Source organism: Pinus tabuliformis, chromosome 9, assembly GCF_031772625.1.
Source record: "Pinus tabuliformis cultivar Carrire ecotype Pingquan chromosome 9, CPIR1, whole genome shotgun sequence".
Taxonomy (NCBI): domain Eukaryota; kingdom Viridiplantae; phylum Streptophyta; class Pinopsida; order Pinales; family Pinaceae; genus Pinus; species Pinus tabuliformis.
Window position 1 is genome coordinate 2020097602 of NC_142307.1, and position 21123 is coordinate 2020118724.

At 39.2% G+C, this 21123-nt stretch overlaps 1 protein-coding gene across 1 annotated transcript in view; it reads left to right on the forward strand.

Annotated features, from left to right (window-relative positions):
- ZDS (zeta-carotene desaturase) overlaps positions 1-21123 on the forward strand; it is a 367078-nt gene that overhangs the window by 191912 nt on the left and 154043 nt on the right. Inside the window, exon 11 of the mRNA XM_089439231.1 lies at positions 370-498. Coding sequence (XP_089295357.1) covers positions 370-498 — 129 coding nt within the window. The remainder of the gene's footprint in view (positions 1-369; positions 499-21123) is intronic.

Genomic DNA, 21123 nt, shown 5'->3' on the forward strand with positions numbered 1-21123 from the left:
CAGTTCAGATTCGGGAATAGATGAATAGAACTTCATGTCAGATTCCTGTGCATCCTACCTCTGGTCCTTATTGTTATTCCATTATGTCTTTTTATTTGTCGGCTAATGCATGGGGGATTTGAACTGGTGATGGTGATGTATTGCAAGGAGTGCCTTAACAGTGCACCCATTCACCATCAATCCAAAGCCCTGTGGGCATTACTCCGTTATGTCTCGTCTTAGAAGTGTCCTTTGAAATCTCTTGAATATGCATATGATTTTTTTTGCTTTTCTATTCAAAATCATATTTTCTTATTTAGTTTTAGGTTTAAATTTTTCATGGACAGATAATGATCTTAACATCTGATGATCTCTTCAAATTTTTCTCAGGCAATTGAACCAAGCTGCTGGTTTGGATAATCTCCTCTACACACCCGATGCCGATTTTTCCTGCTTTGCAGACCTTGCTATCACCTCACCAGAAGATTACTACCGCTCTGATCAAGGTTCTTTGCTTCAGTAAGTGAATACAATTGGCTATTTGGATAACTCCAATAATTTGACTTGCATATTACACCATTTTTTAGTTTGTACCGTGAGGCATTATTTCTCTTGGCTGCTGTGTATACCAACCAATCATTTCTTTTTAACCTTTGTCTGTGCCTGTTGGAGAATTGTAAAATAGGGCTGAATCAGATAATGGTATGTTGAGATATATGTGTTCAGAGTGGCAGCATATCTAACAATTAGGGCACCTTAGTATGACAATCATAAAAGTTTCATGGAGTTTCACTGTATTAGTTCTCTATGAAAGAATAAGGTTCCAAGGCTTTACAAGATCAATGGTTGTGTTATCACCCTGAAATACGTTTGCTGAAAGAACCTGAAGGTGTCTGGATAACTTTCAGGATGTATGTCTGCATCACTGATTTATCTTCCTTTAACTTCTGAATTTGTGTCCAAATTTGAGGGGACTTTCCCCAAATGACCTGATGGGTTTATCCCTTTATGACTGTGAACTCTTGGGGGAGTTTAGTACCTCCACTTTGCAAGAAAAGATTGCGAATGTACAATGAAATACCTAAAATTATGCTGCTACTTCAAATTAGCAAGTGTTAACTTCGAATTTAAGTTTAGATGCTAAGCCACATGCTATATAAATTTGGAAAAAAGTCACTATTGATAAAATTCACCATTAAGTTTGAGAGTTTTATATAGTTTTTGCAAGAAAATAATCTCTCTCCACCCTGTCACACTTAAGCAAGTAATGGGGGTGCTAACCCATTGGGCTTTTTAAATTGAAGGAGATGGGCTTGGGCTTTGATCCTTTTATGTATTCATGGGTCATAAGATCATTTAGTATAATTACTCTGGTTTCAACCACATGTTTACCTCTACCTCAAGGTGGCCCCATTGCTCCTCACCTATGATCCAATTGCTTTGAGCTATGCCTAGTAGCAAGGTCATGTTTGGTCAGTTAAGTGAGGCATCCTCTAAGACAAGCCCATCTCATGAGATATTTGTACCTCGCATGTGTTCCCAGATGGGCTTAAAGAATAGCCCAACTTTCCCATCAAAACAAATCTTAGTAAGATTTGAACCTGGATGGGCAAAGGAAATGGCATCTTTATTTCCTATTGCACCACATGCTATATATCTATATCTATATATATATATATATATATATATATATATATATAAAGGAAGGAATATTAAATTATAAGGGTGAAACTTATATAAAATTCCAAAGGTGCCCATTTAAAATCCCCAACTCAATTTATAAAAGTAAAAGTACCATTCAACGCTGATAAAGACCACCATTTCTTAGTGGAAAGAAAAGTACTATATAAACAAAATATGGGATTTTTTTATCAAAAGTTTGATTGGAACAAACAAATGGGCTCTAGTAAGGAAAAGTGAAGTTTTCATTATAATGGCTTCAAAAAGTCCACAACCTCTTTATTAAGGAGTAAAGGGACTTGTTATTGCCCAAACTAGAAAGTCTTTTTAAGGTCTTCACAAGATGCTAAGGTGGCATTATTACCCCTCATTTCAGTAGAGGTATCTATATGCATTTTTTTTTTTTTTCGTTTGGAAACACGATTGTAAGCCTAGAGAATGCAAGACAAAGCCTTGTAAGCCATGTGATGTTATGTATTGTGGTGTCTGTTGTCCACAAATTACCACACCCAAGACTAGTGGGAAAAATCCTCAACCCTGTGAAAATTTCTAATACGAAATTCTACTGCAGTAACTGTTTATTTCACCTACTTATCTCTCACAATAAGTTATTTACGAAAACCCTTTAGTAAACATTAAAATAAATTCTACTGCAGTTATCACATAATTACATGGAGAAAATAACAGTGATATACAAGGGCAAGAATCAATCACATCAACACAGTTGTTTTTGGACAATTGTCCCCGGAAAAACCCAATGTGGGAAAATCGGTGCAGTAGACGAGGGTTTTATTAATCTTTAGCAACAATTGCTTTACAAGGAATGATTTCACAGAGAAACTGAGACACTTCTAAGAGAAAACACTCGAGACAAAGTTTCTCCTCCACCTGGAGAAGTTCTGACAGCCTAGAGACCCTTCAACGGTCACTTTTGTGTCACTCTGTGTTAGTTTGCGTGAGGACTGCATCTCCAATGGTGCTGCTTGCCTGCTCTTCCCTCTGCGCTGTCTCTCGAATGACCTGCATCACCTCCTCCTCAGTCAATGACTGCTACTGATGCCCCCCTCTTCCTCCCCCCTGCAACTCTCCCTCTGAAATTGAACTCCTTCTCCTTGAGAATTGATTTCCCTCGGGGTACCGAGTATTTGCCTGGTGTGTCTCCAAATGAATCTCAAGTCTTCTCTTATACTTTTTTTGTTAATGAATCAATGGTCGAGATTAAGTCTCTAATCAACGACTAAGATTAAAACATACTTGATCCTCATCTCTTAGAAGCTTCTCACCCATATCTTTATTAATACCCATTAATATTTTTATTTTCGTAAGTTTACACTTAGGAACCCATTAAAAATAATAATTATTTTAATAACTCCTCATTCGGGTGGAATTTCTCCAAACGATTTATGGGTCTTGGAGATCTCATGTTTTCTAGCCCCTCCACAAAATTCCGGAGCTAGAGCACATCTGATGCTACCCAAAATCAACAAACCCCACAAGGGGTGTTCTTTGTGGCAACGCTCAGAGAAGGGGCTGTCACCTATTCCCAACTCTCTCCGTCTAGGCTCTCTCCTAGCTAAGCCAAGGGGGGTAGCCCTAAGGAAGATTCTAAAAGGAAATCTTGCTAAAAATAACAAGTTCTAGGAGATTGTGATGTTAATTAAGACAATTAAGCATTCGCCATTGAAATAACTTGAAAGGGAAATGATATTGATTCGCAATTACAAATGTCTATGAGCATATAAGAATCAACAATGTAAATAGATCCAGTAAACTTAAAAAGATATCCTGCAAGGAAAAGTGTAAGTAGACCAGTGCCAATAGGTATTAACTTTCAAAAATGAAATCAAAATACTTGCAAATAAAATATAATTTTTTAGGTTACAAGAAGTTGCAAAATGGGAAGCTACAAAAGTGTTAGTGGATCAAAACAAAACCACAATAGCAAAAAATTATATACAACTTTGATAGATGAGCAACTTAATGTAGCTAGAACTTGCAAGTGAATAGAACTTGTACTTGAAATTGATATTGCTCAAATATGTTATAATGACATCAAAGGAAATCCCAATATGAGTATGTAAATGAAATAAACAAGTACAAGAAATAAAGTGAAATGCTTGCAAGTAAATGTAAATGCTCACAGTTCAACTTGTATATATTTGAGAAAGAGCTTGAATGATAACCAATTACATACAGGGTGAACCAAAGTTGTAAGTGAGTGTTTGAAATAAAGTTGTATTTGTTAATTTTATTTATGCCTATTCTAAGGTGTTACTTCCCCTCAATTCCTTCACTTGGTAAGGACTTGAGGTAGTTGCAAGAAGGCCAAGTGAGGAAGCAAAGGCTTCATTAACGATACCCACCTAGTTCTTCAAGACAGCCCACATGCCTTTGTTCCTACAAGGATTTAGCCACGCAAGAGAACTGCGAGGTCATGCGTTTCCGAACTCAAATCTTGGGAAATTGAATGATAGTTGAGGAAGTTTTCCTAAAAGTCTATCATCCAAGCTTATGCTTGGAGGTAAATTTTAGAGAAAACAAATGCAAATGTAAGTGAGATGAACAATTTAATATAAGTGCTTAATGACAAGATTTTTCATGAATTAATATTTGCCAATTATAGCTCAAAAAAATATCACACTTGCATAAAATTGTAAGATCTGAAATGCAAACAATTAGACTATGAAATGAACAATGAGATAAGTGAAATACTGGCAATAAGATAAGTTATACCAGCAGTGAATAAATCAGGTCTAGGCTAGTAAATCAGCTATGGGAATTAGTGAACTTCAATGAGCTAAATAGCTTATTGAAATATGTGAGTTAGAGATTAGATCTACCAATTAGATGGTGAAATGAGCAAGTAACTAAACTAAGAAAACAAATGAAACAAGTTAGTTACCCATCACCCAAAAATCCTTCTTCCAAATGAGGAGATTGGGATGCCAAGGGGAAATCCCCAAGCTCCCTCAAGAAGAAAATTTATTTAATTATTTTAAGAGGAACCCTTTTATAGAGAAATGAGGTTTTAAATCTTGAGGAGGGTTTACAACAAGGATGCTAAAGAACAAATAACCTTCCTCAAAATACAAGATAAAAATGAGAAAATTATTTACAATGCTTTAATATCACAATGAGATAGTTCCTCAAGAGGGAACTCGCTTATCCTTCCAAGAGATCTAGGCCTAGGGATTGACATCCAAGCTTTCATGAAGAGAATTGCGCAAGAGAGGGAGAGAAACCCTCTTTTTATCCACAGCCAAGGGTATGGAAGGCCTCAAAACTGTTGATCTCTTGATTTTCAAGCTTCCAATATAGATCCCTTCAAATCATTTTTTAGAACCCTAGTGCTCAGGCCTCCACAAGGAACTACACAAGCAATAAGGAGGAAGATCAGATCTTATGCCAAAGAAAATATATTAGAAAATAACGAGAATATACACATAAAAATACAAATGCTAGCCACAACAGTATGAGGACACCTTCGCTCTTGGGCAAGTAAGAAGGGGCTGACCCTCTAAATAAGCTCTGAAAAGCTAGATTATTCATTAAAAGCGCATAAAATAAGTAAGTAGATCTTGATTTAAAAAATGAGACGTCTTAGAGTGCTATGGTAGAGACTCCCCTTTCAATTCGCTAGATCATATCTTTGAGGAAATAACTCAATGTGGGTCCTTGCTCCTTTTTCTTCCTTGAGAGTGAGTTCGTTTAGACATGAACTTACTCCACGCTCAAGATCTTTTTAAAAAGCATTAGATCTCTACACACTTGACAAGAAATCGTTAGATCCACAAGAAGATAGATTACACAATGAAAAATAAGGCTAGGGGTTCAACAAAAAATCCTCTAGTGCTCTTTCTCTAGAGTGGTCCTCTAACTCAAATATTAATGCAAGATAACTTACATCAATCAAAGTGGGGTTTACTCTCCCGCTTTTCTCAAGTCTCCAAATCATCAAAATCCTATTCTAATGTCAAAATTACAAAAATGGAGGTATACTTAGCAAAATTATTTAGTTGGAGATATCACAAACACCAAAAATTTAGGCCATCGGCCAGGGAAAAACCCACGAGGAGAAAACCCAACAATCTTTCCCTATGAGAGAGAGTTCATTTCCTCAATTTGTACATTAGATAAACTAACATATCATATGGACAAAACTTTGTCCTCTTCTTCAGTCATAGAGCCACAAAACTTTTCTCTACAACAAAGATAAGGAGCCACATAGAAGCTTGCATACAATACAATAATATGGCATAGAGAAACTCACATACCACAAAACAATGTACCACAAAGAAGCTCACATACATCAGAATAATGTGCCACTAAGAAGCTCACATACATCAGAAGAATATGCCACAATGAAGCTCGCATACCACAAAATACTGTACCACAGAGAAGCTCGCATACATTAGAAGAATGTGCCATAGAAGTTGCCACAAAAATCGCATATGATGATGCCATAGAACTCGGACTAATGATGCCACAAAACTTGGACCGCATAGAGAAATGTTGCCTCAGATAGCTTGCAAATGCCTCAGATCAGATGATGTGAAATCTGCTTTGAAGGAAAGAAAATAGGCTCAATATATAGTTGTTCATCCATACGAATAGACGTGTCTCTTGGTGTAGGCCGACATGATCTTGGAGGGGTTGAATTGAGCATTTGAGGGGGCATAAATTCAAATTTAATTTATCTTTTTCTTGATGAAAATACCGACCATGGCTACGAAATCCCAATAGAGGGGTGCCCTGCTGTGGAATTGTGTGGAGCTGGTCCCGCTTGTGCTCTTAGGACATGTGAACTGATGAATGGTTCAACAATGTCAAACTGGTCTCCATCAGTACCCTAGACGGGGATGTTGAGAAGAGTCCCCAGATCTCACCCTCATCAATCTAGAAGATAATCTCTCCATGCAAAAATATCCTCCCCAGGACAATTCACACCATTACTTAACCCTTGTTACCAAGAGGAAAAACGAGAAGAGTTAGTGCGCACTTACTCAAGAGAAGAGAGATGAGTGTGTGTGATGATGATCCAGTGAAAATGACTTCCATGTATTTATACGAGGGCAACTAAGTCATTTTTCATTAATTTACAATGAAAAAAGCCCTAAAAGTTTGCTTGAAGCATTCAACTAGGCTAATATGTCACAATCTAACCTAAAGATAGCTTTACAAATGATAAATGACAATAAAAATGTCATAAACTCTCCACATATGGGAAGAAAGGCTCTCCAACATGAAGTCATCCTAAAAAAATGGGCATCTCCATCAAGCAAGTGACAAAGTGGATCCAAGAGTGCTCCACACTCCAAGGGACATCATCAAAGTGCATGGATACATCTCCAAGTAACGTCTTCTCCATCAAGATATCATCATCAAGAAGGGTCACGTCACCCTCTAGGGTATGCATGGTTGATGTGGCAACCCTAGGATCAAGCGTTGGCATCAATATAGGGTTGCTAGCCCTCCCAAACCATATCAAGTGGTCTCCATCATCTTCAAGGCTTCAGAATAGGGAAATGTCCATCAAGCAAGTTTAAGGCTAGCCTGGGGGTGTCCTAGGTTTATCTAGGCACATGATGAATCAAGCCAATGCCTTGGCTTCTTGGCTCAACATTTTAGCATTTGGAGGTGCGACAAGGGGCATACAACCACGTGGAGGCTCCTCAATCCTAACACCCATCTTAGGATGAGCAACGTTGTAACATGTGGTTGCAATGTCATATGTTCTCCCAAAGTTGGATTAGATGTCCTCTTCATTGTGCTAAAGAGATGTCAAGCCATCCCTCAAGGGACCTCTATTGCATGTGTGATGAACCACCTAAAACACACCCTCAAGATGAAGTGAGATCAACATCATTAGAGTGAAAAACCAATAAAGCATCATAATGGACCATATTCAATGTTAGGAAAACAAAAATACTTCTGGTAAACATTGCCTTCAAATGTCTTTCTAGGTGATGATTTGTAAGCAAGATATCACACTTATGTTAGGGATGATTATACAATTTTCCCTATTAGGTGCTTCCATCCCCTAATGGGAGGGACATTTCATATGTAGGCCCGCCAACCCATAGATGCATGTGATGAATGTGTTCATTGTTGTGAAAGACTTAAGGGAAGATGGCCACAAGTTACAACCATTGTAATGATTGAAGGAGGTTCAACACATTGAGTATAATGATAACAAGAGGGAGAAGTCGTGGAACCATGAGTTACCTCTTTCCTCAGCCTATATTTTCCACCCATCTAGTGTGCCTTTTACTTTAGTGATTTTTCTTTCGTTCTTGCATAATCCTAGATGACCCAACTTGCTTTATGTTTTTCTAAAATCCATTAAAGATGCAGCAATTTATAGCACATTGGGGTTGGGACATTCATAAGTTCCTTTGTTTAGATAGAGCATGAAATGATTAGGAACTGAGTGATGGCTAAAGAGGCAGGGTAAAGCTCATGCTAGGCTCTTTCCCACGTGCTTATATATGCTCCAACCATTTTCTACATTTTGCATTCTCTTTCATATGTGGCTTCATATGCTCTGTTGGAATTTCTAAGTTTAACCCGTTAGAAATTCTTCATGTATTATCTGGTTTATTTCTTCCTACTTGTTTATTTACTTAACAAGTTATTTACCATGTAAATATTGAAAATAAACACAAGTAAAATATCCAACATCTACAGTTCATCAACTGAAAGAAAACAAGCACACAAGTGACACCGTTATTTTTGGACCAATTTCCCTGGAAAAACCCAATGCGGGAAAACCGGTGCGGCAGATATGAGGGTTTTATTATTATGCAGTTTCGGAATACAACTAGGGTGCCAGAAATGGCTCACCCAACAGAGAATGCCCTCGGCAATAGTACTCTCCTCGAAGACAGATATTCCCGCTGATTAATCACCGGATGAACGATCCCACAGCAACAATTGCAGCTTCCACTGCTTTGCATCGCTTTGATAGGGACTGCGTCATCCTACCCAGTTCACCAGCACCCAGTCTGTCCCACGAAAGTCCTCCTAGTGGTGCCTCTTGGCCCTGCGTCAGCTCTGCTAGCCTCTACGCAACTACTGAAGCTTCTGCGTCAGCCCTCAGACCCTCTACGTCACCCACGCTGGCCTCTCCTGGCTCTGCACTGCTCCCAGCTGCCTCTGCGTAGCACCCAACTGCCTCTGCGTCAACCTCTCCAGGCTCTGCGCTGTCTCTCTGGTACTAACTCTGCCTCTCTGCTATGTATTCACTGCCCCTCGTTGCTGATCACTGATTCACTTTTTCTTTGCAACCCCGCTCTAGCAAAAGGAATCACTGATCACTCTGCTATATTCTCCAACTAACCCTCAAGCCTCTTATACTTTTCTCGTTGGTCAATCAATGGGCAAGATTAAATCTCTAATCAACGACTAAGATTAGATTTGGCTTGATCCATGACTTTTGGAACATTCTAACCCAGTTTTATATTAATACCCATTAATATTTTATTTTTCCTAAGTTTAGACTTAGGAACTCCATTAAAAATATTAATTATTTTAATATCTCCCAAACTGGTTAGAATCTTCTCAAACCATTTCTAGGTCTTGGAGATCTCATGTGCTTTAGCTTCTCCACCAATTTTCATGGCTAGAGCACATCCGATGCTACCTCAAATCAACATGCTTTTATCTATCTTTTAGTTGCATCAACCTATTGGGGCAAAGTTTCCTAAACTAACTATAGAAAATCAAATAAGTTTAAGTACTTATGAATTTTATGGTTGTTGCAATAATACATGTGCCCTTGCAATCTCACCTCTTTATAGAGTGTGAAGTAGCTATTATCTTAAGTTGCTATGGATGGATTTGATCGAAGGAATGGGTTTGTAGTAAATCGCGCCCACTTTTGCTTAATCTTCTTGAAGATTTTCAAATGTCCCTAGGAGCGGCCTCTCCTCTCAATGGCATCTCCAACCTTTGTATTCTGTGTGGTAAATTACGAAATCATGAAGAATAGTGAAACCTTCTCATGAAGTGGTTCAAAGCCTTCATTGACTATACTTATAAATAAACAAAACAAGTGGGGTTCTACCCCTAGTTGTTCTTTCCCACGTAACTATGTAGTTACTCAATGGCAAAGGACGTTCTTATGTTAATTTTACTCATGAACAAGAAGAATTCGAATTATAATGCCCAATACAAATAGCAATAAAGAAAAATAGAGCAAAAGCCACTCCACCAATGCACAAGAAATTATACAAGGGTTCACATTGAAAATGAACTCTTTATTTGTGATAGCACGTTTTGCGAATGAAAAACAACCACCTTACAATGGAGGAGAGCTTAGCCTTTATAGAAATATTTCTGACTACTAGTGAGACTCTCCTCAATAAAATATTGCTAGTCTTCTACAAATTGGGGCTTAGTAGTTCTTCAGCTTTTTGTAATTTAATTAGTCCCCAAGGGGATCAAGTTGACTAAATATTCCAATGAGAGAGCACGAATTCCCTTTGAAAATGTCTTTTGGTTGTCAATAGTCAATGTAGTAGCATAATATCTTCAATGTCTAGCTTCCTTGGTCCATCCTCCAATTCAACTTGCCAAAAATAAGTGGTGCAAAATTGCAAATTACCATAGAGGTTCGATTTGGTCCCCTATAAACTTTTCCTATATTGTTGACAAAGTTTGACCAAGCTGTAACTTTTCACTTGATGCTCAAATCGAAAAACTTCCATTGACTTGGAATCCTCTAGTCATGCTCTACAATCTAGGATTGGGTTGACCTTTTAACCATTTGGACCATTTTGCATTGGGAATCATGAACTGCCTCGGGAAACGTGAATGTGTTCATATGAGACTACTACGTTGTGAGAATTGTCATTGTGAAAATTCCAATACTGGAACCCTATTGTAGCAACTGGTATTATTTCTCCTAACTGATAAATTAATTATTTAGTTTATTGCTACGACAACATCGAAATAAACACACTCCAACCTTCACAAATAAAATTATGCGAAAAAATAAAACGTTGGAAGCTAAGAAATGCTACTACACACATAAAATTAACTCAAAAATTTTTGGACAAAAGTCCCCTGAAAAAACCAACTTTGGAAAACTGGTGTAGCAGCTAAGGGTTTTATTATTAAGCAACAATGAGAAATTCCGAGTACTATTGGATGCTGAAATCTGGCAATCCTACAGAGAAAAACAATGACAGAAATCTAGTGAGGAATTTCCCTCATACCACAGGAAAACTCTCGACACAACTTGCCTTTCGAAACTCGGCCCTTTGACCCTTTGCGCAGCTTGCTAGACGTCAAGCCTCTGACCAGTCTCTAATGAAGTCGATTTTCCTTTTGCTGATTGAAAAGATGCTTCTCCGACACTCTGGGACTCTTTCCCGGCCTCTGGAACTAAAGACGTCAATCCCTCTTAACCTAAGTCACCTGACATGAGGACATAGGACGTGCAGGACATGAGGATTCGAGTGTCCGACACGGGCACGTTGACCCCTTAGAACAGGACACGTTAAATATTATTATATATATATATATATATTAAAATTTAGATATTTCTTACACAAATTCTCATTCATGATACAAATTCAAACATAGATCTAGATGTAAGTTTTACAAAGTAACATTATGCATACAAATACAATTGTAATTTGTGACAGATTCATCAATGATCCAATAGGAGAATGACAAGAAATTGTAGTTTTCTCATTAAGTCATCAAAATCAAAATGTGTGACATAGGTAGTAGCAATGCCAATGGCAAATAGAAATAGCAAATACAAAACAACTACAAGCCTCAAGGAAGTAGGTAGCTCATGACTCATGAGTCATCAATCAACATCACTGTCATCGTCATGGTCACCACTACTCTCCACTACTGCATCTTCCTCCTGTGTATCCAATGTCATCTCCTCATCTGCTGGTGTGGAGGATGACCCCTCAACAATATCACCATCATCAAAAGTGACAGGCTCTAGCACTGCTTCATTAAGATCCAAGTTGGCCAATGCCAACTCAACATTGCTATCCAAAACCATATCACCAGGAAAGAAAGCCCACATCTTGGTCTTTCCCTTCAACCACTCATCCCTCTGCCTATAAATAAGACGAAGTTGGTGTGCACATACACCATTGTCTCTGCCTTGGACTGCTCAAGCCTGCTCTTCTTGACACCATACAAATTCCCATATGTGTTCCAATTCCTTTCGCAACAAGAGGATGAAGTCACTTGAGAGATGAGCCTCATGGCTAACTGTTGTAGAGGAGGGCTTGTTGCCAAATGAGTTGCCCACCAAGAATAGGGCTTCTTAGCTCCCCTTTTTCTAATCACATCATACCCTGCAATTCGACCAGTGTTAGTGGAAAACTCTGCAAAGGCATCCTCCACCTCATCAAGGGATGCTTTATCCTGAAAATTTCGCCTCAATGCATCCTTCCTCCCCTGCGAAATTTCACCATCCATGTGAGGAGGGATTCTACGAGAAGGTCCACCATTCAGCCACTCATGGTTGTAATATTTTGGGTTCAATGAGTGAGCCAAACAATGCAAAGGTGTGGAATTCTTGTCCCATCTGCTGACAAGAATATCTTGTATAGTGGTGAAGAAGTCCTCTGATGATGTCTCATACTCGAGGCACTCACTCTGTAAAATAATGGTCCTCACAGACTCAATCATTGAATCCCATCCCTCATAAACCTCTCCTAGGATGGATTGGTCTGTATCTGCAAATCGTAGCAAAGTAATGATAGGGTCCATGATCTTAATAAGTAGATCTATCCTCTCCCACCAAGCATCATCTAACACTGTGTCCTTCACTCTTCTGAGGCTGCTTGATCTGTATTCCTCCAAAAAGACCAAAACTCTTAAATAACCATGGCTCCAAGAGTGGTCTTGACCTCCCTCAACCTCTTCAACATGATGAATGAAGAGGCAAACTATGTATCTGCAATCTTCAACAATGATAGATTGGTGTACTCCTTGTAGATTGTGAGGGCATTTGTATGATTTTGTACAAAGTTGCAGATATGTTGTGCATCCTCAATAATACTTCCAATCCAAAGCACATCAAAAGCAATAGATTTAAGTTCTAAATTCAAGGAATGGACAATGCAAGGTGTCCAAAATACTTGTGGATATTTAGCTTCCACAATCATACCAACAACATTGCAAACGAGTGCATTATTTGTAATGATTTGCACACAAGGATCAACACCTACATCTTCAATAACTTTAATGAACAACTCACCCATATATTGTGCATCCTTGTATTGTCCAAGTGCATCCACTGATTTCAAGAAAACTAGACCATTCAAGGAAGACACCATGAAGTTGATGAGTGGGTGGTGTGCTGGATTTGTCCATCCATTAGAAAAAATACTAACCCCAAATGTTGGCCATGCTAATTTAATAGGCTCAAGCATTTTGTCCACCTCTTTTTTTGCCTTAGTCAACAATGTGGTTCTAAGCTTCTCTGACCCAAGGGGCACATACCCTGGCAAAGCTCCTTGAGTTAGAGTTCGACACATCTCAATAAATAAAGGTGAGTGTGCAACATTAAAGGATATGAAGTTCTGATAGAAAAAGAATGCAATGGTGAGATCAAGCTCTTCTCGTTTCTCTTTCTGAAAAATCTTGTCCATTGGACCAAGTGCCACTACCTTTCTTTTTGCTGCTTGTCCCCCACCAAAACTCTCAAATGGAAATTTGTTGTTTCTTTTCCTCAAGAATGGAAGGGGATCATCATTTTTGTTTTTTTAGATGTTGCAACCACCTTTTCCACACCAACATTGGCCTCTTTTTCCATTTCTTTCCTCTTAGCTAAAGACACTTGTGTACATGCTCCAATTCCACAACCTGGTAAAGCCAACAAATGAGCTTTCACATGGTAATAAGTGCTCATGAAATGATTGTTGCAATAGTTGCATTTCCAAGCAACATTGCCTCCTCCCTTCAACTTGTTGCCTGGCCCTTTCTCTCTTGTGACATACTTCCACAAGGGATATTTGTTTTCTTGAGCCTGCTATCTTTCTAAATTAATTCTTCCCTCAACATTTGAAGTTGTTGTTGCAGCCCCACTTCCAATAGAGGGAACACTTGTAGACCCTAATGAAATTGGAACAGGAGGGGCATCTCCAATGGGGACATTCTTCCCCTTCCTTTGCCCCTTCCCTGTTGCCTTGATTGAGCCATGAATGTTGTAAAAGAATGTAAAAAAAAATGCACAAACTTGTAAAAAAAATGCACATGCAAACCGCTGTAATAAAAATGCAAAAAAAGAAGAAGCAAAATTCACTTACATGTTGCTTGAATCGCCTCCAAAATGCTCCCAAAGACTTTGTTAGTCACTCCCACACACACACAACAAGAGAGAGAGAATAGTGAGGGAGAAATGACCCAAAACTGCCCTTTATGGGCCGCGCGACACACTATTTAAGGGGATACATGTCCCATAATCGGGACACGCAGGACACGTTACCCGGACATGTGTGGGACACGCTCGGAGGGCACGTGTCCCGCCGAATCATGTCTGATTCACCTAATTCAGGACACGTGGAGGGTATGCAACGAATCTGGTTTCTTAGCTCTCAGCAAATCGAATTGCCTCTAGAAGCTATTGCGCAGCCCCTGCGTCAACTTCTCTGTGGCTCTTTTGCCTCTATGCAAATGCACTCGTCGGATCTAGAATACTTCCTCCAGCCTCACTGTCTCTGCCCCTCACTTACTACTTCGATCTCTGGCTCTCTCTGACAACTGACTGTTGCTACTTTGGAAATCAATCTGCCAAGAAATCGAATTGCTCAAGTGTCTCCAGTGATCTTTCCACCACCACATCAATATCTTCTTATAATCCTCTGTTGAAGGACCAACAACAAAGATTAAAACTTAATCAATGGCTAGGATCATCTCTGGATCGATCCGTGTGAGTTTCTAGATGATTCTCATCTTTACTTAATTAATATTGATTAATTAACCATATTCCCTAAGTTTAGACTTAGTAAATATTTAAAAATTGGTTAATAATCTAATTAAATCATTTCTAGGCAGAATTTCCAAAAACGATTTATGGGTTTTGGAGATCTCATGTATTCTAGCCTCTCCACCGAATTTCGTGGCTAGAACACATCCGATGCTACAAAAACTAACAGTCATGAGGAATATTGCACCAAGGCCAAGGTCACTTACATCTCAATAAGACTCTAACCATGTGAATAACATAGGTGCACCTTGATGCAGGTCGGACTGGACCATACACTAACGGTCACCCCTACAAATTGCAGTCTCCCATAAAATGATCATTCCTCAAGAGATTCCACCAAAGGCCATCCAATCCAGTTAGGGACGAGAGTGCTTAGGTGAAGCTTTCAAGGGACAGGGGATGGTCCAACCAAACAACTAAATACAGACTCAAACTGACAAGACACAAATCTAGGATGCCTAATATAGGGCCTTGTTAATTTGGCATCTCAGGGACAAATTCCCTCCATTGGAGAGCCTCCCTCATCCAGAGAAGCCCCTCCTAACCATTGGAAGAATTTAATTTGGTCAAGGAAAATTATTATTTTAAGGTGAAACGTACATGTGCACAAAAGTACAAGTTGGCCTGGGAAAGCTAATTCGACCCCTTGAGACTCATATAAATATACAACATGTCACATCACTTTGGAGATCATCACACACATCTTTCTTCTCTTGGTTTGGGTCGTACAACTCTGAAATTGCAAGTCTGTCTTCACACATGCGAAGGAGAGAGAGGGTTTCTCTGTTGGCCGAATTCATCTTCTGTTTTGGGACTTTGACCAATGTTGACTTTTTGGATTAGGAACTTGGTTTAACTTTGTGTTTTTGATCTATTTGACTGGGAGGTTGACCGTACTTTTCCACGGCACATTGACCAGCATTGACCGAAATTGTAGACCTAGGGTTTCCATAGGTCAAAGTTTGACTTTGACCAGATTTGGAGACTGTTTTCACTGAAGTTTGACCAACAAAGAAGGCCATATCTTTTGACTGTTTACCGAGCTGATTTGGAGGAGGTTTGATTGTTTACCGTTGACTAGTTAGGGTTGTTGCTGCTACTGTTGACTTTGAGCAAAATTGCAAATTTGACTTGTTGACCATATTTCACTTGTCGACCAAATTTGACTTTTGAGCTCATCTTTGCTTGGATATTGGTTCGTTGATTTTGGATAGTCAAAGATTTGACTTTGACTCATGTTGATGAATTGGAACATTGCATCTCTCTGTTGAACATTTGATGACAATCTAATAGAAGAAGAATTTTCAAAATGTTTTCCCCCTTGTGGGGTATTTCCCTGGTCTTTGACCAAATCTCATGTCTCTCTTGTTCTTGTTCTTAGTTGTCTTCTGTTGCATTTGGATTACTGTTCTATCTACAATTACTTACTGTCATTGGAAGATTGAATTTATTGGATAAAGTGATTGCTAATTGAAGAAGAATTGTTGTAAGTGATTGTGTTAGGCATAGAACACTAGAAATTTAACAGGCCTCACATGGTTTTTACATGGATTTTGACTTGTGACCTTGGGCTTACAATGGTGGTGAATTTCGCACTAAAAAATGTATATACCCCTGCTGACAAGAGGCATAACAGGTTCAACACAACCATTTGTGGATATTTGGCAATCAAGATTTCCAATCCAATATACATCTACTTCTATGTTTGATTTAGGTCTTCATTGGTAGTAGATTCCATAATTTGAAGTAATATCAAATATTTGAAGGCCCTCTTTACAATATTCCAATGGCCTTGTTACCCACCACTGGTGGGTGACCCCTATAGGAAAAAAATTCTCCTAGATTTTTCTTCAGTGAGTAGCTCCCTTGCAACCACCTGATAGCTCGATGTGCTACTATTCTCGACCACCTGAGCCAACCATTATGTGCCCTTGCTCATCTGTCATGATCGTATGTTTGAAGGTGGACCATCCAACCCTGAAGGTATGGATTTTCATTATGTAATTGGGTGTTTATGCTTGTTTTTCTTGGGCACATTTGGGCATGGATTAGTGGGGGGATTCGGCAGAAAGAATGAGCTTTGATTGTACTCTTGTTCCCTTACCTCAACTTAAGGGTTAATCTTGTATCCTAGTCCTATGGGATCACCTTTATTGGCTAATAGCTTTAGGAGTGGCACTAGATGGGAAACCCTAATTTTGGTCACATAGTCTTGCTTCCCGGCTCCTCACGCCCCTTCGTTCATTACAACCCCTTTTCACATTTTCCCAATCTGGGTCCACATTTGTCCATTGGGTCCACAAGGTGTTAGCCTCCCCCTCCCGTTGTCCACACCTTGGGTTGAGCTTGGAACAATTCCCGGAGGTTAAAGCACCTAAAAAGAAAGATAAAAGCATAATATGGCCACATACAACAGGAAATGTACAACAAATTGCTAAAGATGGCCTAGACAATAAAATTTAGCGCGTGGGCAAAAGCCAAGCCAATGTTTTAAAACTCTGACTCGGGTTCGGAACCGACCAAGGTTCGGCTCCAACTCCGACTCCGACTCAGTATCGACTCGGCTGTTTGATTTCAATGACTTGGTCGTTGTAAAAAATACATTAAATATTTATTATTTTATGAAAAAACATAATTTTAAAGACTTTCATTCGTGTTTCCAAACACAAAGCATTAGAATATAGAGAGAAGACAACATATGATCAAAGTATGCTCATGAATATATCCATTAAATCAAAATGGCACCCAGTGCACTGTCCAATACATACTCGATGTAGAGATTAAAACAAAAACGCATAACCAAGGAGGCTCTAAATGGCTTCTACAACAAAAGTAAATTGTAAAACATCACTAGTCACCAGTACTACTGCCTACTCCTAGAGAAGCCAACATCATCTGGCTCAAACTATGAATCAGAGTCAGACAGGGAAACCCATGGCTCCTCCTCCTCATCACCAATGTACTAAAAACCGAAACCGATGACCGGACTGGTCCACCTGATGAACCGGGTTTCGAACTAGGACTGGTCAGGTCTAAACGAACTGGTTTAAAAAAATACATTAAATAATTAATTTTTAATGAAAAAAACTATTTTTAAGATTTAAAACCATGATTCCAAGCCAATAGAAACAAAATATGCAAGGTTTTCTCATCTATATACCATGTAAAGGTGAATATATCAAAATGGCATCGAGTGCAATACATATCCACAACAAAATACATAATCATTGAGGCTCCAAATGGCCTTTAGAGTCCGAAAACAATGCTCTAAGCTATGGGGTCACTGAACTACTACAAGTCTACATATCAGTGATCAACAACATGATCACTCCTCATCATGATCAAACTCATCACCACTACTAGACAAGAGATCATCAACATGAGCTACATAAATAATATGCCTCCGAGTTTGAGGACTCCTAAAACTCCTCTACAACTTTAGTAGTAGTAGCAAAAATAGACATCAAAACTACAAATCACTGATCAACATGGTCACTCATAAAACTCATCATTGATTCAACGCTACTAGAAATACATAAACATCATCAACAAGAGATACATGAACATCATCTAGCTCAAAGTCTTCAGACTTGGATTGCTCAACCTTATAACATGATAGAAATTGAAAAGGTTTAACATGCCTAACCAATGATTTTGGTTTGAGTGAAGGGTTCATCTCTTCAACCTTATAATGTGGTAGAAAAAGATTAGCATGCCTAACAATTGTTTTCTTTTGAGTGAAGGGTGCATTCTTGTTAAGGCCATGGTAGAGGAGTTCAACAATCAGTACCAACAACATCAACAAAGTTCAACAATCAATGCCACCATGGTCAAGGTTCTTAAAGGGCTTCATGCTCTTGATCAAATGCCAATCTCATATCCTCACGCATGATAGAATCAAATGGAAACATTGCAAACCCCCAAACCATGAAATCCTGAAAACCATTAAGTCTGCTGAATTTTGAGTGAAATCTAAAATTCTAGTTTCTCCATATGAAATCCAATGAGGTCGAAACCACTCTTAAACATCCAGAGTCATTTCATGGTAATGTTAAAAATTTAAGTAAAAGTGACATTTCCTTTTTCCTTTAATTTTCGTGACATTTCCTTTTTGCCTTTAATTTTCATTTTCATCCTTTTACTTTAAGAATTTAACATAACCATTAATTGCCAACATTGTTAGGGTTGAGATGTGTCAGGAAAATGAGAGGGTAGGCATTTTTTTCTTGGAGGGACTCTTTTTGGAGGAAAACAACCCCGAATTTCTCTCAACAACTTCAAAACTCACAAAAATGCATTTTGTTGGGGTTATAGATGCCGTGGCAATAAACCAGCCGGTTTAGGACAAAACAGGCCAGTTTGACCACAAGCTGGCCGGTTCTGTCCTAAACCAGTCAGTTAGGACCGGTTAGGGCAAAAAAAGGTGAAATGAGGAGGTAAACCGGATTTTTAAGCTAGTTTGACTTGGTGGGCTTGCTAACCGGCCGGTTTTTAAAACACTGCGCATCACCATCTCCAACTGCAACTGTAGAAGTAGTAGCACTAGCAGGCACAACACCTGCACGTTGAGATAGACGAGATATGCGCTTTCGTCGTGGCTGAGTAGAGGAAGTGCCTGCAACTGGAGGACTTGGGGCCGGGGCCGGTACAAGTGGATCTGCATTCAACTGAACATTATGTTCAGAAGCAACTTCAGCTAATGCCTCTGTTTGTAAATCCAAATCGATATCCATATCCTCGTAAGAATCAAACTCTGTTGGATGATTCTCCACTACCCAATCTGATGCTGGATCAATATCTTCCAACTCAATGGGATCTATATTAGGTCTTTTGTTCAACAATTGGTTGCGTTTGAATCGGAAGTTGTATTGGACATAGACTAGATCATTTAACTGCTTTTGTTCCAAACGGTCTCTCTTTTTCGTGTGAATCCTCTCAAAGACAGACCAATTGCGCTCACACCCAATAGCACTGCAAGTTTGACTCAAAATATGGATTGCAAACTTCTGCAATTGAGGACAATGGTTACCAAATGCCTCCCACCATTGTGCTGCAAAAACATAGTTGTGTAATGAGTTAGCTCAACAAATTATATCCAAATTTCAAATTAAAAACAATTTAACAAAATAAAAATTTGAAAATTGAAATTGTTTGTTTATTTGGCTCATCTGCTTCCCTTGCAATCCTTGTTAGGTTCTTGCCAAAGGTACCCGTGGCTTTGCTGAAACAAGTGATCTATCGTATATCTCCAGCTGATCACTCTTCTTAGGGACCATGTGGTCAATGCAGTCAATCAGTCCATCCCTAACCTCCCCAGTCAAAGCTTCTGTGTCTAGAGCTTTATAATGATACCTTTGGTTCAAAAAAAACCCAACTGCATGTATAGGGCAATGGAGTTCATTGTTCCATCTTTCATCAGTGATTGCCCAAACGTGCCCATACTTAGCTACTCTATCCTTGTATACTGCCTTTATTTGCTCCTTTGCTTGATCCATAGCCTCATAAATGAAGCCCATAGCCAATCTTTCCTCATCCACGAACCGCAACACCTTAACCAGTGACTCAACAACCTTCACAATCTTTGCTGCCTTTTTCCAAAATATTTCTTCATTAACTTTCTTTTTCACATCTTTGCCATCATGTTTGCGAGACCATTGGCATTGATTCCATTCATCACTGGAAAACCTTCACAATCTCTGCTGCACAGAGCACTAGAGGGGCCAGCGTAGCTGACGCAGAGGCTCCTAGAGCTGACGCAGGCCAAGAAAGGCTAACGCAGGGCCAACGTGGGATAGAGAGGTGCTGACGCAGTCCAGATTGGGCAGATGCTGGGGTTGCAGGAGCAGTTTTGTGTTGAGGAACTGTTGAAAGGATTTTTCAGGGTTTCAGCCAGGAGATTTCTCTCAAACTGTGAGGTATAGCTACTAAGGAAATTCTCTATTCGGTAGGCTAGTTTCGGCACCGAGATTGTACTCTGATATTGCTTAATAAGAAAACCCTCAGATAATTGCACCAGTTTTCCCGCATTGGGTTTTTCCAGGGACATTGGTCCAAAAATAATGGTGTCATGTGGTATGTTTGTTCTTGTTTCTTTTAGTTGCTGATCTGTAATATGTTGAGCACGCACTGGTGTTTATTTTCAGTATTTACTTTGTAAATTACTTGTTAAAGAAAAATAACAAGTAGGTAGGAATAAATCAAAAAAAGTGCATGAAGGGTTTCTAAACTAACTTAGAAACTTCAACATGGTAGCAGAGCATGATTGCAGATCACAGGAGGACTAAAAGACATCAGCCGAGCGGAGCAATAGCAACAGAAAATAGCTGCCCCGAGGTGACAGAAGTTGTTTCTAGCAATGCAGAAGCCAAGGAAGTGTAACGCAGAGCCAGCTAGAGCCACGCAGAAGAAGCCGGGAACTGCGCAGAGCCTTAGAGAGGCCAGCGCTGCTAACACAGAGGGCCAGAGCGCTGATGCAGGGCATCCCAGGGCTGACGCAG